Consider the following 27710-nt stretch of genomic DNA (forward strand, 5'->3'; position numbering starts at 1 on the left):
CTTCATTTTCCTAATCTTTACCTATTTTTCTTTCATTTTCACCTATTTTCTCCCATGTTCCTATTTTTCCCTATTTTTTTTTATTTCCACCTATTTTCTTTTTTTTCTAATTTTCCTATTTTTTCCTATTTTTCTTTCATTTTCACCTATTTTCCTATTTTTACCTATGTTCATTTTCCTAATTTTTTCCTCTTCTATTTTCTTCACTTTCTCCTCATCATAATAAAGGAAGGGAGGAGGAGGAAGAGAAGAAGAGAAGGAAGGAGGAGGAGGAGGAAGAGAGGATGAGAAGGGAGGAGGAGGAGGAGGAGGAAGAGGAGAAGGAAGGAGGAGGAGGAAGAGAAGAAGAGAAGGAAGGAGGAAGAGGAAGAGAATAAGAGAAGGAAGGAGGAGGAGGAGGAAGAGAAGAAGAAGAGGAGGAGGAAGAGAATAAGAGAAGGAAGGAGGAGGAGGAGGAGGAAGAGAAGAACAGAAGGAAGGAGGAGGAGGAGGACACAGAAGAAGACGGAGGAGGACGAGGAGGAAGAGAAGGAAGTAGGAAGAGGAGGAAGAGAAGAAGAGAAGGAAGGAGGAGGAGGAGGAAGAGAAGAAAGATAGGATACATAGACAGATAGAAGGAATAGATTAACATACAAACGAACACATGAATAGGGAAATATGATAAAGGAGAGAGAGAGAGAGAGAGAGAGAGAGAGAGAGAGAGAGAGAGAGAGAGAGAGAGAGAGAGAGAGAGAGAGAGAGAGAGAGAGAGAGAGAGAGAGAGGAGTGGACTTGAAGTGGTTTGCAAGACCTCGATTTGTCATGGTTGGCAAATTTCCCTTCCCTTACTTTCTCCTCTCCTCCTTTGTCATCGTTATGGCCATTGTGAAAGAAGAAGAAGAAGAAGAAGAAGAAGAAGAAGAAGAAGAAGAAGAAGAAGGAGGAGGAGGAGGAGGAGGAGGATAGTTAAGAGAGGAAGAAGATGAAGAAGGGAAAAGAAGATCGCTAGAAGAAGAGGAAGAAGAAGAAGAAAGGAAAGATAGGAGAAGGAGGAGAGAAGGAAGAAGAGGAAGAAGGAAAAAAAAGATAGCAAGGAGAGGAAGGAGAGGAAGAAATGGAGAAGAAAAAGAAAGGATATTAAGAGGAGGAGGAGGAGGAGGAGGAGGAGGAGGAAGAAAAATAAATGAAGACAAGAAGAAAAAAGATGAAAGGAGAAGAGGAGGAGAAGAGGACATAGAAGAAGAAGAAAAGAAGATAGTTACAAGAAAAACAAGAAAATAAGAAAACAAAAAAAGAAAAAAAATTATACTCCTGGAAAACCAAAAAAAAACAAAAACAAACAACAGGAAAACAAGCTTCAAAACCCCACAAGGAAAACATAAACCACCAAAACAATAAACAAACATAAGCACTCACAAAAAATATCCCCCTAAAAAATAAAAATTGTCGGGGATACCAAGCAAAAAATAAAACATCGCTCGGAGCACTTTATCCGTTTTTATTTATATTTAATACTTTCATACATTCCATAGTAGATCACCCTTGGACTGCTCGCTGGCCGCCCCCAACACACACAGCAGCAGCGGCAGCACCGACATCAGAACTCCCGCCGCAATGGACCACTTACACGCTTATAACATGATGTAAGTGTTCGAGTGAGTGGAGGAGCGACACGGAACAGGGTATTATGTACAGCGTGTGGGCCGGGGCGTCTGTGTCTGTCTGTCGGTCGGAGGTCATTGGTGGTGGGCGGAGGGGGTAGTGGTGGGCAGGGCAGGTCACGGATGAGGTTGAATCGTGTCATCTTGGAACTGTTTACTTTCTCGTGGTATCCCAAGATCAAGTCTGGGACCACGAACCTCCTTGTGGTACCCTAGGTCAAGTATTCTCAGGTCATGTCCCTGGTCGCCTTTGCATGTGTTGTGTGACGTTCCTGGTTCGCAATGCATCGTAAGGCTGGTATGCATGTTAATCTCCTCCTTTTGACACCCCAGGCTAGGTTAAGTTAGGTTACGCATTTTCCGAGGTCATGCGTCAGGTTCCTATGCCTTGAACCTTGTGTGTGTTGGGTTGTGATATTCCTCCTTCACTAAGTATTGTTAAGTATAGTTTGTTACGTTGGCGATTGTTCAGTATGCATTACGTCTTCTGTGTGTTGTGTTGCGTTGTTTCTCGTTCACTCGTATTTAAGTCATGTGTGCTGTGCTGGGTTCCTTGTTCTTCGCTATGTGTTGTAAGGCTTGTATGTTGCTCCCGACAGACAGCTCTGGCTCTCGTCCAGACATTGTAAGAGGTTGTGTGTTACTCCCTGTACGACATAATGCTCTTCTTCTTCACTGAACTCCAAGACACATGTTCTCAACGGTGAATTGTCCATCATCCCATCTCTTCAGTATGTGTGCATTCTGGCGACAACACAAGCACATGGCCCTTCTTCACTCTATGACGTGTTTTCTTATAGCGTATTGAATTGTTTTTATTTGATTTCTTTACACAAGTTCTTCTCTCCTCTTGTGGTGCTCTGCGGGGTAAACGGTGACCGCTCATGACATCAACACAGCCACACACACACAGCACATCATGTCCCGTTCATGTGTCCGTCCAGGTACACACACATGCTCTCGTCTCCTCCTGGGGTGCCCTGGGGTGTACGTCCCAACAACACAGTGATACCAACACAGCCACAGGTCAACGCACACACTCCCCTCCTTCCACAGCCTTGTCCCTTGCGTCCGGCCTCCGCGCGGCCCTGCTAATCGCGCAGCCTCGGCCTCCCGAACACTCTTAGTACGTAGCAAGTCTTCATGCAGAAGTAAATAAACAAAAACTGGCAATAGGAGTGTTGACAATTCTTACAGGGTTGGGCAAACACTTGGCTTTCATCATGAGTTGTTTTATACAGTCCAACAAAAATGATGCCTAAAGGTATGTATATTTATATATTTATATATATATGTACACAGTAGCTCACTTTAAAGGCCATTGTATTACCATTTGCCGGAATGTCCATTATAATAACGACACGCCAACATTAGACTCGCAGTAACGTGGATCGCTCCGACAATGAAGCTGCTGTCACCTGTGCAGACCGCCAAAGGTAATTATGTTAAAGAGGCTCTCTCCGTGGGTCTGTCAAGGTTCTCACACTAAGCAGTATTAATGGTAGCCGTCCTCTCTCTCGCTCTCTCTCGATCACACACGCTAGATCCTCCCGTAGCATAATTCACACACACGTCATAAGAGCGACAGAAACGTAATGAAAATAAAGAACTCCATAATATCACTACTCTCACAAGTCACGCACTCACAGACATACAAACACACACGAACCCAGAGCCAACCAACCACCTCTTTCCGCCCCCTCCCCACCCCACCTTTCACACACGCACGAACAAACACATACTGAGAGGAACGAACATCTACGAACCTACAATAACACATGGGAGAATAAAAATGAGAAAAAAAATAGGAAACAGCGGAAGCGGAAATGAGATATCGTAAAACGTGAGTGATTTACGAGTGAGTGCGTTTGTGGGTGAGTGCGTTTGTGAGCTCTTGGTGGCGTCTCGTGATGGGATCTGAACCTGTGAACTTAGGATCGGGATATGAACTTGGGATTTGAATATGTAAACTTTGGATTGGAATATGAACTTGGGATTTGAACCTGTGAACTTAGGATTGGGATATGAACTTGGGATTTGAACCTGTGAACTTAGGATTGGGATATGAACTTGGGATTTGAATATGTAAACTTTGGATTGGAATATGAACTTGGGATTTGAACCTGTGAACTTAGGATTGGGATATGAACTTGGGATTTGAATATGTAAACTTTGGATTGGGATATGAACTTGGGATTTGAATATGTAAACTTGGGATTGGCATATGAACTTGGGATTTGCACCTGTGAACTTAGGATTGGGATATGAACTTGGGATATGAATATGTAAACTTAGGATCGGATTATGAAACATGGAATTTGAAGATGACACTTAAAACTTGGGATCTGAACCTGGAAACTTAGGATTTGAATGCATAAAAAACTTGGGATTGGATTATGCAAGCTTAGGATCTGAATATGCAATCTCTTAGGATCAGAATATGAAGCTTAGGATTTGAATGCATAAACTTGGGATTGGATTACATAAGCTTAGGCTCTGAATGTGTAAGCTTCCTCGCCCACTTCATGTACCTGAGAAGTGTTATTTGGTGGTGGTTCAAGCTATGTGAAGTTATGAGTATACAAATGTTTTTTTTGTGTTGGTAATGATGCAGTTCAAGAAGAAAAAAAAATACAAAAAAGACTTGCCGTAAAGACTACTAACACCGATGCCATGTTTAAGTTCAAGAAAAAAAGGAAAAGAAAAATAAAGATAGACAAAATGACCATTGCCATGAAGACCACTAACAACCAACGCCATGTTTTCGACCTTTATTTTTATCATCGACCAAAATACTAACATAAAACAACCCAGCCATGTGTAGGTTTAGGCTCAACTCAACTCACCCTTTTCATAATTCCATCACAAAATATACAAAAACAAAAATCAAGTCTTGCTTCAGTCTCCGTCTCTACGTGACACAAAACAAAAATCCCTTATCTATAAATGTCGAAATGAAAACATGTAATAAATATGTTCCAATTAACCGTGTAGCATTGTCCACTGTGTTGAATTCATGGTGTATATATGAATTGTGTGCAGTATTGATTATGAGGGAAAATGAGGATAGGAAATGAAAAGAACGACAGCCATGGAGAAGGATAGGGATAGACTGTTTACATTCATTCTAAGTAGTGAAAAAATGATCTTGTAATTATTAGAGGTTTAAAGTTTGAATCTCTTACTGTTTATGATGTAGAGAAGCCTATCTGCTGTTGCCTTTTAATTGATATATGCGAATCAGGGACTTTTTCCAGCCTAAACAATGCAAAAAGTAATGGATTTTGTGATACTTTTTTCTGTAATGGCTTTTTTTTTAACTATTTCTTGCTACCTGTCGATGATGTAGTTAATTTGCTGTGGTATTGATCTTATAGTGCAAAAAGTAGCTTATTCACATCGCTAATTTTTTCCCATTTTTTGAAGACCGACATTTCGCCGCTCAAGAACACACATTTGACAAGGCTTTCGTAGGAGTCGTGGGCATTTCCAGTAGTCGTTTTAAGACCCTGGTGGTAGTGCAAGAAGTAAGTTATTCACATAGCAAATTTTTTCCCCTTTTTTGAAGGCACGTTTATAAGACATTTCGCCGCTCAAGAACACAAATTTGACAAGGCTTTCGTAGGAGTCGTGGGCATTTCCAGTAGTCGTTTTAAGACCCTGGTGGTAGTGCAAAAAGTAACTTATTCACATCGCTAATTTTTCCCCATTTTTTTGAAGACCGACGTTTATAAGACATTTCGCCGCTCAAGAACACACATTTGACAAGGCTTTCGTAGGAGTCGTGGGCATTTCCAGTACTAGTTTTAAGACCCTGGTGGTAGTGCAAGAAGTAAGTTATTCACATAGCAAATTTTTTCCCCTTTTTTGAAGACACGTTTATAAGACATTTCGCCGCTCAAGAACACACATTTGACAAGGCTTTTGTAGGAGTCGTGGGCATTTCCAGTAGTAGTTTTATGACCCTGGTGGTAGTGTGACCCTTCCTCTGTGCCGTGAACCTGAAGAAACTCTCATTACAACCCGACTGACCCCTTCGTTGACCCTTAGAAATAATTGCTGTGAGGAGTGAAAGTGTCTCAGAAAACTGACCTATAAGTCTTGCAAGGTTAAGTTTTGCTCAAGTGGTTCATGTAGCAAGTCTATCTTGTGTTGGTTATTCCTGATGTGACAAAACGTAACTGTCATTTCTATTCTTTGTTATGACTGAATGTGGCTTATGTGATAGCCGTGTTGTCTGTTGTGTCTTGTAAAACTAACCTATAAATCTTGCAAAGGGAGTTGTCTTCAAGTGGTTCATGTAGAAAGTCTATCTCCTGTTGGTTATTCCTGATGTGATGTAACGTAACTGTCATTTCTATTCTTTGTTATAACTGAATGTGGCTTATGTGATAGCCGTGTTGTCTGTTGTGTCTTCTAAAACTAACCTATAAATCTTGCAAAGGGAGTTGTCTTCAAGTGGTTCATGTAGCAAGTCTATCTGCTGCTGGTTATTCCTGATGTGATATAACGTAACTGTTATTTCTATTCTTTGTTATAACTGAATGTGGCTCGTGATAGCCGTGTTGTCATTACTGTTCAGTGAGTAACCTGATAGCAAGCACAATGGTTTCAAGGCATCTTTTTCATTACAAGAATCGGGTCCGAACTATGATTTGGTGCACTGTTATTTCTATTCTTTCTTATAACTGAATGTGGCTTGTGTGATAGCCGTGTTGCCATTAAAATTATTTAGTAACATGATAGCAAGCACTGTGGTTTCAAGGCGTTTTTTTCATTACAAGAGTCAGGTCCGAACTATGATTTGGTGCACTGTTATTTCTATTCTTTCTTATAACTGAATGTGGCTTGTGTGATAGCCGTGTTGCCATTAAAATTGTTTAGTAACCTGATAGCAAGCACTGTGGTTTCAAGGCATCTTTTTCATTACAAGAATCGGGTCCGAACTATGATTTGGTGCACTGTTATTTCTATTCTTTCTTATAACTGAATGTGGCTTGTGTGATAGCCGTGTTGCCATTAAAATTGTTCAGTAACCTGATAGCGAGCACTGTGGTTTCAAGGCATCTTTTTCATTACAAGAGTCGGGTCATACCTAAAATTTGGTGCACTGTTATTTCTATTCTTTCTTATAACTGAATGTGGCTTGTGTGATAGCCGTGTTGCCATTAAAATTGTTTAGTAACCTGATCGTAAGCACTGTGGTTTCAAGGCGTCTTTTTCATTACAAGAGTCGGGTCATACCTAAAATTTGGTGCACTGTTATTTCTATTTTTTCTTATAACTGAATGTGACTTATGTGATAGCCGTGTTGCCATTAAAATTGTTTAGTAACCTGATCGTAAGCACTCTGGTTTCAAGGTATCTTTTTCATTACAAGATTGGGTCCGAACTATGATTTGGTGAACTGTTATTTCTATTCTTTCTTATAACTGAGTGTTGTCATTAAAATTGTTTAGTAACCTGATCGCAAGCACTCTGGTTTTAAGGCGGCTTTTTCATTACAAGGATCGCTGACTATAATTTCGTGCAGTGGAAAAACTTATGAGTATACCTTAGAAAAAAAAATGATGGTGATGGTGATGACAATGGTGGTGGTGGTGGTGGTAACAGTGACAGTGAGTGGTGTATTTTTTTATAGTACAGCAAGACATGTACTCAAGACACGAAGCTTCACTGAGACACACATGACAGCCTGACACTTCCCTTCCTTTAGCCTTTCTTGCTTACCGAGCCTTGTCTTCCTTCCCTATCCCTTCCCTTCCCTTGCCTTCCTTCCCTATCCCTTCTCTTGCCTTGCCTTCCTTCCTAATCCCTTCCCTTCCCTTCCTTTCCGATCCCTTCTCTTCCCAATCCATTTCCTTGCCTTCCTTTCCGATCCCTTCCCTTGGCTTCCTTCCCAATCCCTTTCCTTGCCTTCCTTTCCGATCCCTTCTCTTCCCGATCCCTTCCCTTGCCTTCCTTTCCAATCCCTTCACTTCCTTCCCGATCCCTTCCCTTGCCTTCCTTCCCTATCCCTTCTCTTGCCTTCCTTTCCGATCCCTTCTCTTCCCAATCTCTTCCCTTGCCTTCCTTCCCTATCCCTTCTCTTCCCTTCCTTCCCAATCCCTTCCCTTGCCTTCCTTCCCGAGCCTCTCTTAAAAAGCCTACACTCTCTATACATTACATGGCATCAACTGTACCTCTTAAAATGACGACCTAACGCTTGACTGACTGACTGACTTGCTGTGTGTGTGTGTGTGTGTGTGTGTGTGTGTGTGTAGATTTTCCAAACATCATATTACCATTTATCAAGTTATGTGGATGATTTGGCTTCCTAATTCCACTTTTTAGGGGGTGGAGTCGGCCAGAATTAATGGACTTTCACGGTTAAGTCGATACGTTACGAACTGAAACTCAAGTCGTTAAATGTGATTCAAGAAAAATTAAGAAAACGAACTAACCGCACCTTGAAAAATGGGTTAAAAAACAAACATCTGCCGTGGTATTGGTGACGAAGACTAATAGTGTTTGAATTATCAGGCGTTTTAATTGTGGATGCTTTTGTGTCTGGTGGTGGTGGTGGTGGTGATGGGTGCTTCAGAATCTACAGTGCGAGGATTTTTTTTCGTATTTTCTTTTCCGCAGCGTAGAGCGTTCGAGTGAGTGAGTGAGAAGAGGAAAGAAGAAGAAACGCTTGCAAAAAAATAATTCTAAACATAAGCACGCGAAGATAACTGCTCTGGTGGTGATGATGATGATGATGATAGTAGTGATGGTGGTGACTTACGCTCGGAAGGATGAAGAAACAAAGGAATAATAATAAAAATAATACAATTGAAGACACTGGTACAATTAACATGAGAATGACCACAGTGTAAATACATCACCACTCAACAGTAATAAAAGGAAATGAGAACAGGTAAGGGCGTAATTAAGGTGACCCGACCAATCAACCGGCCAACCAGGTACGCAGGTCGGGTCGGCAGGCGGGCGGGTATCGCATCAATGCTTCGGACACAAACAAAAAAATAAAGAGGGTAAATCGTACTAAAATAAAACTTCCATCCCGGGACATTCACTAACGCCAAATGACCTTCTCCTCTGCACCATCCCAAGAGGCGAAGGTCACATCCAAAGTCTTGCATGTGGTAACAGCAGCGGTGGTGGTGGTACGTGGTGGTGGTGGTGGTGGGGGCCCATTGAGATGACGGCGGTGGTGGTGGTTGTGGTGGAGGTGGTGGTGAAGGGTCAGTGGTGGAAGAGCAGACAAAAACAGCCTGACAGGGAGATGGGGACAAGAGGGGGTGGAGTGGGGGGGAGGGAGGGACTGGAGGTTAATATGCAGTTGTCCGCTGTGCCTCCTTACCCATCTTCCTTAGGGGGCGTAAACCAGCCTGCGGAGAGGAGTTAGAGTTAGTCATCGTCATCATCGCATCATCTGTTAAACGTGAGACCTCCGTGTAATTTCGTTAAGAAGTTCGACGGTCAATGATACGCTTCAAACTGTGTCTCCCTTCCTTCATCAATGCTCAGTGATGCCAATTCCTCCTCAACACAGTACCCCCCATGACCTGTCTATATTATCATGAGTAAAATAATGTAAAAACGCAGACTGCCTTCGTTTTCCCAGTTTCTTATCTCTGCCAATGTTAGTCCGTCTTTTCTCAGATTTTAATAGTGACCAGAAACCTTAGTGCAAAAGAAGAAAGACAAGATAGTTTGGGTGGGAATGAGAGAGAGATGCGATTGAGTTATAGACATACATAAAAATAATAAGAAGAAAAATGACAATTATAAACAAAACGAAGGAATACAGAATACACATAATACTCACCGTTCTTCTCATGGATCTGTACGAGGGACTTGAACGATTGCTGTGCCCTGGCCAAGCTGTACTGACCCTGGAAGATGAACAACACACCATTATAAAAACACATTCTTCCACTCGCCAACACAGGACCAAGACACACACACAGCAGACCCTCCACTTAACATCAAACAGGTACGACAGACGAGGCAAAACGGAGGTGCTATTTCATTGGGATTTGTCGATTTGGGACTGGTGGTTGTGGGTCAGTGTGAAGTCAGGTCAAAGGTGCATTATGGGGAAATACTTTTATGGGAAACGTGCTAAATTGAGGGTCTATTGTGCCAGGTAATTAAGGGACATATTTTCAGACACTTTCAGCGCTCATGAGAACTATTTCGCGAGGCCACAAAGGAAGTTAGTCGGGTTTTCATGAGTTTTCACATCCATAGTAAACGGAAGCCTTGTCAAACTATTACAGGCAACTCTTGATTTACGCGTTTTTTAAATAACGCGGGGTCCAAAATCCAAATAAATGTTTAATTTACACGTTTTTTTCACTTATACGTGATATTTTATGGAGTGGCCACCAGATGTCTCACGCAACTGGACTCACACGGCGCCGCGGCCACACAGCTGAGCTCAGTTCTTCCCGCGCGCCACTTGAACAACAATACAGTACCCACGCTGCCACGCTACTCAACAACAACAACACCCTCGCTGCTGTGCTACCATGAGGGGAAGGGCAGCCAGAAGAGGAACCACGAGAGGGAGAGGAGTCAGAGTGATACAGTAGGCAATAAAGATACAAACCTACCTCTTGTTTGAATTACGTTGTTTTAGATTTACGCGACCTCTTCAAGAGTTACCTGTACCAGTCTCATAACACATGGAAATCACGAGTTTTTCACATCCATAGTAAACAGATGCCTTACCAAACTATTACTAGGCTCATGACCCAAGGAAATCGTACTCAAAACAACCTCTAAGAAAGCCTTACTAAATACAGGTGAGGTGTGTAAGCCCGAAAATGTCTGAGAATATGAACCTCAAGTCTCGAAAACACATATTTAACACATATATCAAAGGCGTTACACTGCAATGCCTAGAAAAACCTGATGATTGGGAATGTCGTCACAGGCTGGGTGCATAGGGGATGGGCAGCCCAGCATGGTACACTGGTGGGGTGCTGTGGCTGGGCAGTGCGAGGGCGTCAAACATACTCACACACACTGCCGTACGCCTCACACAACTACCACTGCATGGGTCTAGGGTTAAACTGGAGTGGTCAGTTCTTTATAACCCAGAACATGTGAATCCAATAACACAACACCACTGAATGCGAGGAATGGAACCCGAGCTTTCCGAGTATGTCAGGGCAAATACCCCTTGACTGTGGATTTCCTACAAGAAGACATCACCAAGCAACAGGAATGGAGCAAAAAGTGGCTGCTACAATTCAATGAGGAAAAATGTAAAGCCATGCACATTGGGAGGCAGAGAAAGACCTGGGAGTGTGTGTTACCAGGCTACCAGTGAAGAGATATCCAGCGTACCAATACCACATGGGAAACACTCCACTATCCACCACAGAGGCAGAGAAAGACCTGGGAGTGTATGTTACCAGGCTACCAGTGAAGGGATATCCAGCACACCAATACCACATGGGAAACACTCCACTATCCACCACAGAGGCAGAGAAAGACCTGGGAGTGTATGTTACCAGGCTACCAGTGAAGGCAAAATCCGTGCCAATCGCAGCGGACGGGTTAAAGGAAGAAGCTCGAGGGCAAAGACATAAGGTGGAGTATCAGAAGAGGAGGAAGAGGAGAAGTAGGAGACATCGAAAACAGGATAATAAACCATGTAAAAGGGAAGGAAACAACAACTAGGGTACTGATGAGCTAATAGGTAACCACGCCAGTGCCCATTCAGTGGTGTTGTATTAATGGATTTATTTTTACTGCATTACTAAAGTTTCTAATAAATACATACGACTAAACCTGAAGGGAAACTAAAGGCAGGAATGGGGAAAAGTGAGCATAGAGAGATTGTGAAAGGCTGAACAAAAGGCAGGTATTGAGAAAATTGACCAGAGAGAGATTGAGAAAGGCAGAACAAAAGGGAGGTATTGAGAAAAGTGACCATAAAGAGATTGAGAAAAGCTGAACAAAAGGCAGGTATTGAGAAAAGTGACCATAGAGAGATTGTGAAAGGCTGAACAAAAGGCAGGTATTGAGAAAAGTGACCATAGAGAGATTGAGAAAGACTGAACAAAAGGAAGGTATTGAGAAAAGTGACCATAGAGAGATTGAGAAAGACTGAAAAAAAGGCAGGTATTGAGAAAAGTGACCATAGAGAGATTGTGAAAGGTTGAACAAAAGGAAGGTATTGAGAAAAGTGACCATAAAGAGATTGTGAGACTGAACAAAAAGCAGGTATTGAGAAAATTGACCATAGAGAGATTGTGAAAGGCTGAACAAAAGGCAGGTATTGAGAAAATTGACCATAGAGAGATTGTGAAAGGCTGAACAAAAGGCAGGTATTGAGAAAAGTGAGCATAGAGAGATTGAGAAAGGCTGAACAAAAGGCAGGTATTGAGAAAAGTGACCATAGAGAGATTGAGAAAGACAACAAAAGGCAGGTATTGAGAAAAGTGACCATAGAGAGATTGAGAAAGACAACAAAAGGCAGGTATTGAGAAAAGTGACCATAGAGAGATTGTGAAAGACAACAAAAGGAAGGTATTGAGAAAAGTGACCATAGAGAGATTGTGAAAGACTGAACAAAAGGCAGGTATTGAGAAAAGTGACCATAGAGAGATTGTGAAAGACAACAAAAGGCAGGTATTGAGAAAAGTGACCATAGAGAGATTGTGAAAGGCTGAACAAAAGGAAGGTATTGAGAAAAGTGACCATAGAGAGATTGTGAAAGGCTGAACAAAAGGAAGGTATTGAGAAAAGTGACCATAGAGAGATTGTGAAAGGCTGAACAAAAGGGAGGTATTGAGAAAAGTGACCATAGAGAGATTGTGAAAGGCTGAACAAAAGGAAGGTATTGAGAAAAGTGACCATAGAGAGATAGTGAAAGGCTGAACAAAAGGCAGGTATTGAGAAAAGTGACCATAGAGAGATTGTGAAAGGCTGAACAAAAGGCAGGAATGGGGAAAAGTGAGCATAAAGAGATTGATAACATATGGACGAACAGAAAACAAAACGAGAGATTTTAAACAGTGACAAAGAATCAACAAAAAGGAAATGGAGGAGAGACAGACGACCAACAGGAAATGGTAAAGACGAAAGTGAATGACTCATAAACACAAACAAAACCACCACATAAGTTAGACTCTGACTCATAAACACAAACAAAACCACCACATAAGTTAAAGTAATACAGAGGAGAGAGTAATGACACTGACAAATTAATGCAAAAAAAAAAAAGACTGACACACACACACACACACACACACACAAAAAAAAAAAAAAAAAAAAAAGAGAAAAGGAAAACTTATACATTCTAATAAAAAATTGAACCACCAGAAGAAGAAGAAAAGAGGAGAGAAGAGAAGAACAAATGACTGATATACAAAGACTAAGGAGGAGGAGGAAGAGAAGGAGGAGGAGGAGGATAAACAACAAAACAGAACAGAAAACACAGAAAAGGTCACGACTAATTAACTCTTTTTTTCTTTTTACAACAAAGGAGACAGCTCAAGGGCACCAAAAAGAGTGTAGGAAAAAAAGCCTGCTACTCAACGCTCCCATAACAGACAAAAGCAAAGACTACCCAAAAGAGAGGCCAGTTTCGGGTGGAGAGCTTATAAAGGTGTTGAATGCTGTTGTATGAGGACAAGATATCAAATAAGAAGAGAGAGGAGTTTTTTAATACATAAGGAAATAGCTCAGGGACAAAAACAAACTCATATTACAAGAAGGGTATAAAATGCTGTTATCCAAGGAGTCAAAACGAGGGAGACCGGTGTTTTAGTGTTTTTTACAGTACGGAAGCAAATCAATGGAGAAAAATGGAGCTAAATGATAGAATTACACCCACACAGAACACACAACAAAGCAGGTAGAGCTCGCCATCCGCCCCCTACCTGATTACTGCTTCCGCTGATTTTCCCAGACTTCTGTGCCGAGAACTGGATGCGAGCCTTGCCCTTGACCAGCGTTGCCGCGATTTGCATGATTACCGCCTCGATGGTGTAGGCCGAGCTCCATCCTTGCTTGGTGAGGAGCTCCATGCAGATAGCGCCCCCCACCAGCACGTAGCCCCCGCTGATGACCGGCTGGACCACACGCACGAATGGGGGCTCGAAGGGGTACATCTCCTATGGGGGTGAGCGTTATGAGGTGTTGGATGGTGTTATATGAGGACAAGGCATCAAATAAGAGGAAAGAGATGAGTTTTTTTATACATTAGGAAATAGCTCGGATAAAAACAAAAACATATTACAAGAAGGATGTAGAAAGCTGTTAACCAAGGAATCAAATAGAGGTAGGTGTTTTTGTGTGTGTGTTTTTAGAGTAAGGAAGCAAATCAATGGCAAAAAAATAAAAAATAAAATAAAATAAATAAATAAAGTTAGAGAATGTGGAGGAGGAGGAGGAGCGTAACCGATGTCAAGGGAAAGGAAAGCTCAAAGAAAACAAATACATAACAAACAATGAAGGCCACAGTGGATTAAATTGAAGTGGAAGATTAAAGAGAATGTGGAGGAGGAGGAAGAGGAGCGTAACAGATATCAAGGGAAGGAAAGCCCAAGAAAACAAAAACGGAACAAACAATGAAGGCCACAGTGGATTACCTTGAAGTGGAAGATTAAAGAGAATGTGGAGGAGGCGGCGGAGCGTAACAGATATCAAGGGAAGGAAAACTCAAAGAAAACAAAGAAGACCACAGTGGATTACCTTGAAGTGGAAGATTAAAGAGAATGTGGAGGAGGAGGAGGAGCGTAACAGATATCAAGGGAAGGAAAGCTCAAGAAAACAAAAACGGAACAAACAATGAAGGCCACAGTGGATTACCTTGAAGTGGAAGTTAAAGAGAATGTGGTCCATCCCCTCACGCTCCTTTAGCTGAACCATGTCATTGTGGAGCGGCGAGTCTGAGTCCACGATGAGCAGCTTCACATTCCACTCGTAAAGACTGTCGTTCACCAGCTCCACACTGTACACGCCTGCCGGAGAGGGGATGGAAGATGATGGTTAGGTTTTGTTTGTTATTGATAAGGATGGATTTGAAGGATTTGTCATTGATGATATCCTTGTGTGATTTTTTTCCCATTTTTTTCATGCCTGCTTTTCGTTCCCTCCCTTTCTTCTTTCCTTTCAATCCCTTATTTTTTTCAGATGCCCCTTCTTCCTTTCCTTTCCTTGTTCCTTTCACTCCCTTTCTTCTTTCTATCCATTCCTCTTTTTTTTCCTTCCTTTCCTCCTTTCCTTCCTTCCCTAACCTAACCTAACATAACCTAACCTACCCTAACCACCTTCAAGCTAACCTAACTTACCCAATGCTATCCTACCTTAACCTAACCTACCCAATGCTATCCTACCTTAACCTAACCTACCCAATGTTATCCTACCCTAACCTAACCTAACCTAACCTACCCAATGCTATCCTAACCTAACCTAACCTACCCAATGCTATCCTACCCAAACCTAACCTACCCAATGCTATCCTATCCTACCCTAACCAAACCTAACCATCCCCAATGCTATCATACCCTAACCTAACCTAACCTAACCACCCCCCTTCCTCACCCTTCTTGAAGCTGTCTGATCGGTATATGTCCCTCAGTTCCTTCATGAGCCTGTCGGTGGCCTGCACGGAGCCGGAGATGGAGCCCCGGAGGTAGTCCTGGCGCTGGTTGGCCTTGAGTCGGTCGAGAGTGGCCATGTGGCTGGGGTGGATGTCTTCGTCCTTCTGCGCGGCGTGTGACGATGTGTTGTCCTCCATCTCCAAGTGAATGTCTTCCTCCATGTCCTCCTCCTCCTCCTCCATCTCTGAGTCCTCGTATTCCTCGTGCTGTGAAGGGGAGAGGAAGGCGATGGTGGTGATGATGAGGAGGGAAGAAAAAATGGAGAAGGAAATGAAGGAAGAATGTGAGGGAAGGAATAAGGAAGGTAGAAAGGGAGAGAAAGACAAAATAATCAAGATGGGAGAGGAAGATGATGATGATGAGGAGGAGGGAAGAAAAAATGGAGAAGGAAATGAAGGAAGAATGTGAGGGAAGGAATAAGGAAGGTAGAAAGGGAGAGAAAGACAAAATAATCAAGATGGGAGAGAAAGATGAGGAGGAGGAGGGAAGATGAATGGATGGAAGAAAGCAGAATCAAGGAGAGAATAAAAAATGAAAGAGGAAAAGAGAAAATTAAGGAAGGGAGGCAATGAGAAAATGGAGAGAAAGGAGAGATAGAGAATAGGAGGAGGAGGTAAGAAGGGGGGAAGGAGTATGGAAGAAAGGGAGGAAAGGAGAGAGAAGAGAAAGGAGACATGAGGGATAAAAAGGAAATAAGCAATAATAGGATAAAAGAGGAAGAGAGGAAAGGCAAAAATTAAGAGAATGGAGACAAGGGAAAAATAAAATAAAAATGGAGGGAGAGAAAATGAAGAAAAATAAGACAAGAAGGAATAAGAAGGAAACAAGGAAATAGGATAAAAAATAATTAGAACAGAGGAAGAGAGGGAGGAAGGGAAAGTTAATGAAGGGGGGTCAGAGGTGATAGGGGACATTAGTAAGCCATTACGATAACACTAGCTAAAAAATGATAATGGTGACCCACCCAAAAATATTAACTGATAAGGGAGATACTGAACAAGTTGACACACACACACACACACACACACACACGCATCATTTTCTCATTCCCTCCCTTCCTTCTTTAATTTTCTCTTTCCTTCTCCTCCTTCTATATCATCATCCTTTCATAGGCCTATACACAGAAAAACGGACATACACAAACACACACACAATAGGAAAAAACAGTACACACACAAACTAGAAAATATATAAGTAAACAAAACAAAAATAAATAAATAAATAAATAAATAAACAAAAATAAATAAATTGAGCTCCACAAACACAAAAAAACAACAACAACACAAACTGATTCACACAAACACACACACACACACACACACAAAAATAATAACACCAAAAATCACACTGGGGTCACAGGTCAGGTCAGGTCAACACTCACATGGTCGGTGACATCGTGACCGTTGATGACCTGAGGCACGGAGACGAGGTCAAGCCGATCGTCAAGGTCGGGCGGCTCCTCCATGGAGAAGGCCGTGGTCAGCTCTCGCAGTAGCAACTTCACCTGTTGTAGCACCTGGCGGGGGGGACGAGGGGGGGGAGGGGGGGTTAAGGATTTGTCATAATTAAAATTCTTCCTACCTATTATTACCTGTTTGTTTATTTGTTTACTTGTTTGTTTATCTGTTTATCTGTTTGTTTATTTGCCTGTCTCTACCTGTCTGTGAATTTACCTATCTCTACATGTCTGTTTTTTTTGTCTATCTCTGTCTCTGTTTATTTCTCTATTTCTGTCTACCTGTTTATTTGTTTATCTATCTGTTATTATTTGTCTATCTCTATCTGTCCGATTACTTGTCTATTTCTATCTGTCTATCTCTGTCTATCACTTATTTTGTCTATCTCTGTCTATGTTCTAATTTTCTTTCTTCCTATCTGTCAATCTTTTTCTTTATTCTCCTTTCTATCCGTCTATCTGTATCTGCCAACCTGTCTGTCTACAATAATAATAATAAAAATAATCTCGAAGTAATATGAAAGTAAATGGTAGGGAAGGGAAGGACAGGGGCAGTGTTTAATGCCTAGTAATATAACTAAACATCTAAGTAATTTAATATAAGTAGTGAGTATCTATAAATAATAAACTAACTATCTATATGAGGGAGAACATGGACAGGGGTTAATGCCTAGTAATATAACTAAACATCTAAGTAATTTAATATAAGTAGTGAGTATCTATAAATAATAAACTAACTATCTATATGAGGGAGAACATGGACAGGGGTTAAGGGCTTATAATACACTAATAATAATAATAATAATAAAGGAGAAAAGGAATAAAATAGAACCCCCTCGACAGTGTTACCAAACCAAAACAACAACACTCACATGGTTATCCTTGCCGACCGTGTTACTAAGTCTCTCAATGGCGTTGGTTACATTGGTGTCCTCTGTCTCAGCGAACCAGACTGGAGGAGAATGTGGGTATGTCTCCTGGAACGAAAGAACACACAATTATGATTAAGTAAGTAAATAAATATACCGTAGTCCTTGTCAAACTACCATTAGGCTCATAAAACTACCCATGGAAACACTAACACAACAACCTCTATGAAAGCCTTGTCAAACACAGACAAGCTCGTATGAATTGCTATATACTCTCTGATGTCCTTCCCTTGCAGTCAGATTTTTTGTGTGTAAGAGGAGGATGAAATGGGAAAAAATATAAGTGAGTAAGTCTCCTGAAACAAACATTCGCACAAATATAAATGAACACACAGGCTCGTATTAATAGCTATATACTCTCTGATGTCCTTCCCTTGTGATCAGATTTTTTTGTGTGTAAGAGGAAGATGAAATGGAAAAAATATGAGCGAGTAAGTCTCCTGAAACAAACATTCGCACAAATATAAACAAACACACAGGCTCGTATTAATAGCTATATACTCTCTGATGTCCTTCCCTTGTGATCAGATTTTTTGTGTGTAAGAGGAAGATGAAATGGAAAAAATATAAGCGAGTAAGTCTCCTGAAACAAACATTCGCACAAATATAAATGAACACACAGGCTTGTATTAATAGCTATATACTCTCTGATGTCCTTCCCTTGTGATCAGATTTTTTTTTGTGTAAGAGGAAGATGAAATGGAAAAAATATAAGCGAGTAAGTCTCCTGAAACAAACATACGCACAATTATAAACAAACACACAGGCTTGTATTAATAACCGTATACCTTCTGATGCCATTCCCGGGATATCAGTTCCCTCCCTCATTTTTTAACATAGGAAGATGTGGGGAAAATGACTAAGATAACCATTGCTATAATCTTTCACTTTTCTCCATTTTTTTCTCTTATCAAAATTTATCATTCATTTTGCAATCTTCTAATCTGTCTATAATTAGAAGATGACACTTCAATCCCTTTTGTGAAACCTCTAATCCTTTTCTAACGCAAGTCTGAGGTATTAAGTGATGCAATGAAAGTCTAGAATTGGAAGGGAGACTAAACTCTTTCTATAAAATGGGGGACATCTCAATCCCTCTTTGTGACACCCAACGCAAGGATGAGGAGGGCAGTGATGCAGAGAGAGGATATGAGATCAGATATAATTGGAGGGAGACTTGAATCTATCTATAAAACGAGGAACATTTCAATCCTTCTTTGGCAACATTTAAACCCTTTTCTAATGCGAGTCTGAGGAGGGAAGTGATTCAATGAGATAGGATATGAGATCGGATACAATTGGAGGGAGACTTTTGAATCTTTATATAAAACAGGCGACACTTCAATCCCTTTTTGCGACACCTAAACCCCTTTTCTAACGCAAGTCTGAGGGAGGAAACTGATGCAATGAGATGGGATATAATTGGAGGGGGACTTGAATCTATCTATAAAACAGGCGATACTTCAAACCTTTTTGCGACACCTAAACCCCTTTTCTAACGCAAGTCTGAGGAGGGAAGTGATTCAATGAGATCGGATATGAGATCGGATATGATTGGAGGGAAACTTTTGAATCTTTATATAAAACAGGAGACACTTCAATCCCTTTTTGTGACACCTAAATCCCTTTTCTAACGCGAGTCTGAGGGAGGAAATGTTGCAATGTGATTGGATATCGGATGTCGCTATCAGTTCGGCTCAAGGCACATGGCCGCTGACAGGAAAAGTGTTGATAAAGTCTCTTAGCACACCTAACTATGAATACAAGACAAGATGTAGGAGACACGTAGCTATTCTATTTTTCTCTGTATTTTCTTTGGCGGAATAAGACGTGATCGCATAAGGGATGTTACTACCAGCCTAACGCATGATAACAGACAGGAAAAGTGTTGATAAAGTCTCATCACACGTAACTATGGATAAAAATATGACATGGAGACACGAACTTACGCTATTTTTCCTTGTATTCTCGTTGCGGCATAAAACATGATTCAATAAGAGATGTTACTACCAGCCTAACGCATGATAACGGACAGGAAAAGGGTGTTGATAAAGTCTCTCTTAGCACGCATAACTAGACACGAACTTACACTGTTTTCCTCGAATTCTCATTGACGGCATAAAACGTGATTCGATAAGCCTTGTCAAACTACCATTAGGCTCATTACACTACCCATGGAAACACTAACATAACAGCCTCTATGAAAGCCAAGTCAAACTATCACCAGGCTCATAACACTGTCCATGGAAACACTAACATAACAGCCTCTATGAAAGCCAAGTCAAACTATCACCAGGCTCATAACACTGCCCATGGAAACACTAATGCAACAACCTCTATGAAAGCCTTGTCAAACTGTCACTAGGCTCATAAAACTACCCATGGAAACACTAACATAACAGCCTCTATGAAAGCCTCGTCAAACTATCACCAGGCTCATAACACTACCCATGGAAACACTAACACAACAACCTCTATGAAAGCCTTGTCAAACTATCACTAGGCTCATAACACTACCCATGGAAACACTAACACAACAACCTCTATGAAAGCCTTGTCAAACTATCACTAGGCTCGTAAAACTACCCATGGAAACACTAACACAACAACCTCTATGAAAGCCTTGTCAAGCTATCACTAGGCTCATAACACTACCCATGGAAACACAAACACAACAACCTCTATGAAAGCCTTGTCAAACTATCACTAGGCTCATAACACTACCCATGGAAACACTAACACAACAACCTCTATGAAACCCTTGTCAAACTATCACCAGGCTCATAACACTACCCATGGAAACACTAACACAACTACCTCTATGAAAGCCTTGTCAAACTATAAAACTACCCATGGAAACACTAACACATCAACCTATATGAAAGCCTCATCAAATATGTGTGTGTGAGCCTAGAAAGATTTGAAACTGGACCTAAGAGTCATCATAGCTTATAAGAAATCAATACAAAACAGTGATGAGTGAATGTAAACAACTCTGGTGGTGGTGTGATAGCTGTGGTATTGGTAATGATGCTGGTGGTGGTGATAGAAGTAGTGAGGCCAGACTTATATGGCAATGGATACAAAAATTGGGTCATATGAGTGAAGGGAAAGGAATGGAGGGAGACAAGGAGGAGGAGGAGGAGGAGGAAAAGAAGGAAGAGGAAGGAAAGGATAAAGACGAGGAAGAGGATAAAATTAAAAGGGAAATACAAAGAAGGGAGAAAAAGAGGGAAGAAGAGGAGAATGAGAACGGAAAAGGACAGGGAAGGGAGGACAAGGGAAAGGGAGAGAGAGAAAAAAAGGAGCATTAACCGGGTAGCAGCGAAGGGACAAATTTGTGGCTTTACCATGTACAAGCAATGGGCCAAATTTGAGGCTTTACCGTGTTGCAGTGACGGGCCAAATTTGTGGCTTTACCGTGTACCAGCGATGGGCCAAATTTGTGGCTTTACTGTGTACCAGCGATGGGCCAAATTTGTGGCTTTACCGTGTACCAGCGACAGGACAAATTTGTGGCTTTACCGTGTACCAGTGACGGGCCAAATTTGTGGCTTTACCATGTACCAATGACGGGCCAAATTTGTGGCTTTACCGTGTACCAGTGACGGGCCAAATTTGTGGCTTTACCATGTACCAATGACGGGCCAAATTTTTGCCATGATATAAACCCCCAAAAAATAGATGATGCATAAACTGATCACAAATGCTTTGATATATATTATGAAATGGTTTGCATGAGTGATGATTTTTTTCTCGTTTTTCTCGCTTAAAGAAACATGATCCCCGCAGCTACTGGGTTAACAAGGTACATAGGAGATAATATATGGCAGCAGGGTGATTATAATTATGGAATGAGAGAAATAAGTAAGATAAAAAGAAAGATGAAGGATGATAAAGATGATAAACAGAGAGGGTAAGGAGAGAAACACACTATAATTAAGACTTTGAATATGGAAATGGAGCAAGAATGAGATAACAAAGGGATGAAGGATAAAAGGGTGATAAAAAATGAAGAATGAACAATAAATAAAAAAGGAAGGAGATAGATTGCCAGATAGATTAAAAAAGGGGAGAGGGAGGGAAAGGAAGAAAAAGGAGGAAAAGGAGAGGAAGAATGAGAATAATAATAACAGGGAAAAGGACAAGGAAGGGAAGGAAAAGGACAAAGGAGGGAGGGAAAGGAAGAAACAGAAGGAAAATGAGGAAAATAAGGAAAAAGAAAGGAAGAAAGAGAATATGCAAAAATATGAGAAAAAGAAAGAATTAGAAGTGACTGAAAGGCAGGGTGATAAATATTAAGTATAAACAAGAGTAAGGAAAAAGACATGGAAGAAATAGAAACAAACACACTAACAAACATCCTAGCAAAACCGAAACAGTTGAAATATCCAGAATTACACCCACGTTCGTATAAGGAAAAGAAATCAAGTTGCAAAATCAATACATACACCAATTTAATAACCATCGCAAGACATCAATACCAAGACAGTTATAATATTAAGCATTAGCTACTACGCTCAAGATCATAAGAAACAAGTAAAATGAGGTAACAGAATTTTTACGTCTGCCGATCTCGTAGCAGATGAGGGCAAGGGAGGGATTGGGAGGAGGAGAAGAAGGGAGAAGGGGAAGGAAAATAAGAAGAGAGAACGAGAAGGAAGAGAGGAGAGGGAGGGAAGAATGAAATTGAGGAAAGACAGAATTAAAAGGGAAATGCAAAACAGACGCTAGCAAAAAGTACCGGTAAAGAAAGATATATAGAATTACACCCGCCGACCTAACGCCAACCTCGTAGCAAATGAGGGGTCAAGGGAGGGAGAGGGAGGAGGAGGAGAAGAAAAAGGGAGAAAAGGGAGAAAAGGGAAGGAAAAAAGTGAAGAGCAGAAGGAAGGGAAGGAAGGACGAAATCGAGGAAAAAGACAGAATTAAAATGCAAATGTAAAGAAAAAATGAAAAAGCTAAGAAAAATATCCAGAATTACACCCAAGGACACCATTAGTGTAGTTACTGACTGTGTAGTTGTGATGCCCAATTGTTAGTCATATATATCAACTTGGATAATTTGTGTACAGTTGAGTTTTCTACATTAATACATATGACTGATGAATTTGCTGTCATTATATACACAAGCAGGAAAAAACTCTCCATTATTTATCCTACTTTGCAAATATATTGACCATTGATGATTTTGTGATTTTTTTTTGTAAAGCACTCTGGGTGAAATTGACCAGCAAAAATTATAATTGCCCTCACTTAAACGCTAATATCTCTGTAATTACTAATGCTATGTCAATTTCGAGGACATATTTGAAAACCTCATTAAATTTCGCATCTAATGAGTCTGAGTAAAAGGTAATCAAGGCTGGTATACATTGCCTATCATTACCTATTAACTAAGAAACTTTACCCCATTTCCATTTTAGAGTAATTAAGAAAGAATACCAATTACAAAACAGCATTTGAAGTCCTTGATAATTAGTTTCGGAAATATGCAAAATTTTTACCTATTACTGAAAAATAAAAAAAGATGAAATTAAAAAGAACAAGAAGAAGAAGGGACCAGCTGAGAGGGAGAAGAAGAAAAAGGAAGAAGAGGGAAGAAGGGGAAGGGAGAGGGAAAAGAACAAGGAAAGAAGGGAAGAAGAGGACGAAAGAGAGAGAGAGAGAGAGAGAGAGAGAGAGAGAGAGAGAGAGAGAGAGAGAGAGGAAATTAACCCCTACCCCTATTCTGTGATCAATTACCTGAGCATACTTGACCATTTAGCTAACCAGGTGAGTAAACCAAATAAATAACGGCAGAGAAACATCAAAAACACTAAACAATGAGTAAGGAAAGTGTTTGAAATTCATGAGTGCATATTACTAGGAAATATCACCCCCTCACCTGTGAAAGTAATTAAACAAGACTACCTGACCAATCTGTGTGTTAACCAGGTGAATGAGACAAACATTGACTCGACTAAATAGTACCTCAAATCACCCTACGTAATCACCTCGAAAGAAGAAGAAGAGGAGGAGGAGGAAGAGGAATGGAACATGATTGGAAGAGGAAAATACAGGTACAAAATAAGGGAATAAGTACCATGTTAGAACTGTATGGTAAAAAATAAATAAAGAGAAGTAGTGAAATGTTGATAAAGAAGAAATGACCAGTAAAAAAATATATAAAAAGAACATGTGTGATAGAAAACGAGGAAAATGACGGAAGAATTAAAATGGAAATCCCAAAAAATAAAGACCACAGAGTACATAGGCCTATAAGCGTAGAAAAGAAAACAAGGGAAAAGAAAGTAGATAAGCAAAAAAGTCTGTGTAGTAAGCAAAGGAGAAGGGATAAAGAGGGAAAAGGCAAGGGAAGAAGAGGGGAAAGGAGAAGAAGGGATCAGCTGAGAGGAGAAACATGGGGAAAGGAGAAGGGAAAGAAGAAAAAGGAAGAGGAGGAAGAAAAGAAGGGAGGAGAGGAAGGGAAGGATAAAAAAGAGCAAAAGGGAAATGCAAAGAAGGGAAAAAGAGAGAGAAGGAAAAGAAGGGAAAGGGAAAAGGACAAGGGAGAGAAAGAGAGGAAGAAAAAAAAAAGAAGGAAAAGGAGAGAAAGGAAGAGGAGGACAATAATAAAACTGAAGGAAAAGGAAAGGAGAGAAGAAAGGAAAGAAGAGGAAGAACGAGAAGAATAAAAACATGGAAAAAGGACAAGGGAGAAGGAAAAAAAACTGAAGGAAAAGTAGGAAAAGGGAGAAGAAAAAGGAAAAGGGAGAAGGAAAAGAAGAGGAAGAACGAGAAGAATAAAAACATGGAAAAAGGACAAGGGAGAGAGAGGGAGAAGAAAAAACACAAAAGGAAAAGTAGGAAAAGGGAGAGGGAAAAGGGAAGGAAGAAACAGAAGGAAAAGAAGGAAAAGGAGAGGAAGAACAAGTATGATAAAAACATGGAAAAGGACAAGGGAGAGGAAGAAGGGCGAGTAGGGAGAGAGGGAGAGAGAGAGGGGAGGGGACAGGGGGGGAGGGGGGGATGGCCTTCAGCTCCATAAACAAAGGAGCCAAACTCGACCGCTGGACCACGTTCGAGCCCCGTCCAGGCCCCAAGCCACCCCGTAGGCCATACTCACGGTGATGTTGGCGTGGATGTCGTATTTCTTGCCCGTTTTGGAGATGAATCGACACGTCAATTCGTCCACACTCGCTGACACCACTTGGAAGAGGTCATTCGTTTTGGGGAAGGCGCTCTCCAACACTCTTATTTCCTGCTTGAGGGTGTTCAGGCACGCCATACTAGGGGTTTAGGGTGCCTGGATGTACCATGGAGAGTTTGGCGAGGTGCGGCCGGCGACGGGGGTGAAATAAGAGAGCAGCAGCACAAAATGACAGGTGTTCTTTGCTCTCTTCCTCCTCTCCTGCCCTCCAGTAAAATGGCGCCGGCGGGACACTGTTGCCAGAACCCTCCTCCTCCACCTCCCATATAGACCTAATTAATCCTTTTTACTCATCAAATTACACTTATATTTCATTATTCCCGCATTTAATAATATATATGTACCATGGGAAGGAGGTATTTCGCATTACGACTAACTTCGCTAGTTTTCCTTCATACGCGATCCACCTTCCATATGTATCTAATTAAGCTTTTTTACACCTCAAATGACATGTATATTTCGTTATTAGTGTGTTTAATTATCTATATAAACTATGGGAAGGAGGTATTTCGCCTTACGACTCACTCCAATAGTTTTCCTTAATACGCGATCCACCTCCCATATATACCTAATTAGCCCTTTTCACGCATCAAATTACATGTATATTTTATTATTAGCGTATTTAATTACATATATAAACCATGGGAGGGAGCTATTTCGCCTTACGACCCACTTCAGCAGTTTTCTTATATACGCGCTACACCTCCCATGTATACAGAAATAACCCTATTTACACATCAAATTACACTTATATTTCATTCTTCCCGTATTTAATTATCTATACATACCATGGGAAGAAGGTATTTCGCCTCATGACTCACAGCTTTCGTCAAACCCAATCTCCGTTTTAGTTACCCTTAAAATACCCGTTATTCCCCAATAGACTCAATTAAGCCTATTTGCACCTCTAATTACACCTATATTTCGTTATTACCGTGTTTAATTACCTATATAAGCCATGGAAGAGAGGTATTTCGCCTTATGACTCAGAGCACAAGTTTGCCTTAATCTATATTTCAGTCCCCCTTAAAAATCAGTAATTTCCCAATATATTGAACTACACTTTATATTATACCTCAAATTACACTCATATATCTTTATTCACTTACTTCCTTACTTATATATACCATGGAAGGGTCATATCCAGCCTTGGGACTTATTTAGTCTATATTAGTTTCCCCTAAAATCCCGTAATTCTGCGATAAAACCTAAATTGCCCTTGGATTATACCTTCACAACCATTATTGACTCATATAATTACTTAGATGTGATGAAGAAAGTAATTATTGAGCTCTGGAACTTATAACACCTCCATATTTGAAATCCTACGTCTTCATATAAGCAAAATAGGCCTATACTGAATTCATTGCGCGAGAGATTACACCTCAAATTACACCTGGGATTACATTTTTGGGATATGTAATTGCGTGGATGTGATGAAGAAGGTAATTATTGAACACTAGAACTTATTATAACATTACCATAATATTGAAATCCTAGCTACGTCTTCGTGTTAACAATATAGGCCTATACGAAATAAACTTTTAAAATTACACCTAAAAATATAGCTGGATTACATTATTGTCTTATGTAATTACGTGGATATGATGGAGAAATTAAGTATTATTGATTTCTAGGACTCATAACACATCATTTTTAAGTCTACGTCTTCGTCTTTTAAATATACCTAAGATTACACTTCAAATTACACCTGGATTGCATTTTTAGGATATGTAATTGTTTGGACGTGATGAAGATAGTAATTTATTGAACTCTGGGACTCATAACACTACCCTTTAAAATCTTGCATCTTCGTTTTAATAATATATAACGAATAACACCTTCAATTATACCTCAAATTACACCTGGATTACATTAACGGCGTATGTAATTGCTTGAATGTGTTGGGGATAGTAATAATTGAACCCTGAGCCTCACAACACTATCATAATTAAATACTAGATCTTCGTTTTTAATATACCGATCGAGTTACAGCTTAGATTATATACCTCAAAATTATACCCAGATTACTCATTAACATAATTTTCACATAGATATAGTCATGATTTGGGATATGATAAACAATCCTTTTTTTTATCCTATGCTTCATTATTTTGTTCATTTAATTAAGTGGAGGTCATTAAGAGGTAATAATTATGTCCTGAAACTCATTAACATATCACCCTTGCCTAATTATATTCGTGATTTGAGTTATATATACATACATACATACATTCATACATACATACATACATACATATCTTTTTCAATTAATTAACGGAGGAAATAAAAAGCGACATGGTGAGCGAATGTAAAAAATAATGAAAAAAAAGCAAGGGTGGGTTGGGAAACTAATCTGCATTTACTTGTCCTAAATAGCAAGGGAATGGACGTTTAAAAAAATAATTAATGATGGTTTTATATATTTTTCATGCGCAAGAATAGCCGCCTCCCGTGACCCACTGACACACGCACGCGACATATAAATAGGCCGCCAAGATCTTTGTTATTTCTTTATCTTATTCTCCCTTTGCCTAATAGGATGAAAAAAACGTGACGAATATAAACTTGAGCGAGATAATAAGGAACGGGGTAGGATAAGAAGGCAAACTATAATATAAAAAGCCACTCAACTGACCTAGGATTTATAACCTACATAGACATACACGTGATTAAGATAGTATGATAAAAGTAAGAAGTAATGTTTAAGTAAGAAAGTGTTATAGAGTAGGATAAAGACAGATTAAGAGACTGCCATGATCTTAGTTTCATTATCTTATTCTCCCTTTGCTTAATACATAGACAGATACGTGATTAAGATAGTATGATAAATGTAAGAAGTAATGTATATGTAAAAAAGTGTTATAGAGTAGGATAAAG

General features: G+C 40.3%; 1 protein-coding gene and 1 long non-coding RNA gene across 69 annotated transcripts; one reads left to right on the plus strand and one right to left on the minus strand.

Annotated features, from left to right (window-relative positions):
• Positions 1–1462: 1462 nt before the first annotated feature.
• On the minus strand, positions 1463–25067 carry LOC126982253 (ubiquitin-conjugating enzyme E2 Q2-like). Of its 26 annotated transcripts, XM_050834217.1 has the most exons (13): positions 24747–25067; positions 17582–17686; positions 16635–16769; positions 15195–15459; positions 14460–14611; positions 13529–13762; positions 9457–9523; positions 7104–9016; positions 6885–6975; positions 6678–6735; positions 6068–6528; positions 3884–5900; positions 1463–3763 (listed from the first exon to the last, which is right to left on the minus strand). In XM_050834217.1, exons 1-8 carry the CDS (start codon positions 24906–24908, stop codon positions 8985–8987), a joined length of 1152 nt encoding a protein of 383 aa, XP_050690174.1. In that variant the 5' UTR covers positions 24909–25067; the 3' UTR covers positions 1463–3763; positions 3884–5900; positions 6068–6528; positions 6678–6735; positions 6885–6975; positions 7104–8984. The 26 variants fall into 26 exon arrangements, with proteins under 26 accessions (XP_050690174.1, XP_050690165.1, XP_050690176.1 ...); XM_050834208.1 differs by having other exon boundaries at positions 6068–6735; XM_050834219.1 differs by lacking the exon at positions 6678–6735 and having other exon boundaries at positions 6827–6975.
• LOC126982256 (uncharacterized) lies at positions 11367–12854 on the plus strand. 43 transcript variants are annotated; one of them, XR_007734929.1, is made up of 4 exons: positions 11380–11505; positions 11610–11661; positions 11714–11817; positions 11868–12853. It is a non-coding gene; the product is annotated as an uncharacterized LOC126982256 (long non-coding RNA). The 43 variants fall into 43 exon arrangements; XR_007734927.1 differs by having other exon boundaries at positions 11714–11801; positions 11852–12853; XR_007734930.1 differs by having other exon boundaries at positions 11766–11817; positions 11868–12852.
• Positions 25068–27710: the final 2643 nt, after the last annotated feature.

The sequence above is a fragment of the Eriocheir sinensis genome, chromosome 50 (genome assembly GCF_024679095.1).
Source record: "Eriocheir sinensis breed Jianghai 21 chromosome 50, ASM2467909v1, whole genome shotgun sequence".
Taxonomy (NCBI): domain Eukaryota; kingdom Metazoa; phylum Arthropoda; class Malacostraca; order Decapoda; family Varunidae; genus Eriocheir; species Eriocheir sinensis.

Excerpts from the sequence above, each read along its gene's own strand:
- LOC126982253 (XM_050834221.1), bottom strand. The coding sequence starts at position 24,908 with ATGGCGTGCCTGAACACCCTCAAGCAGGAAATAAGAGTGTTGGAGAGC. Across the intron at positions 16,770-17,581 it reads CGGTCGGCAAGGATAACCAT|GTGCTACAACAGGTGAAGTT; the intron begins GTGAGTGTTGTT and ends CCCCCCCGCCAG. Across the intron at positions 14,612-15,194 it reads ATCAGACAGCTTCAAGAAGG|GCGTGTACAGTGTGGAGCTG; the intron begins GTGAGGAAGGGG and ends CCTCTCCGGCAG.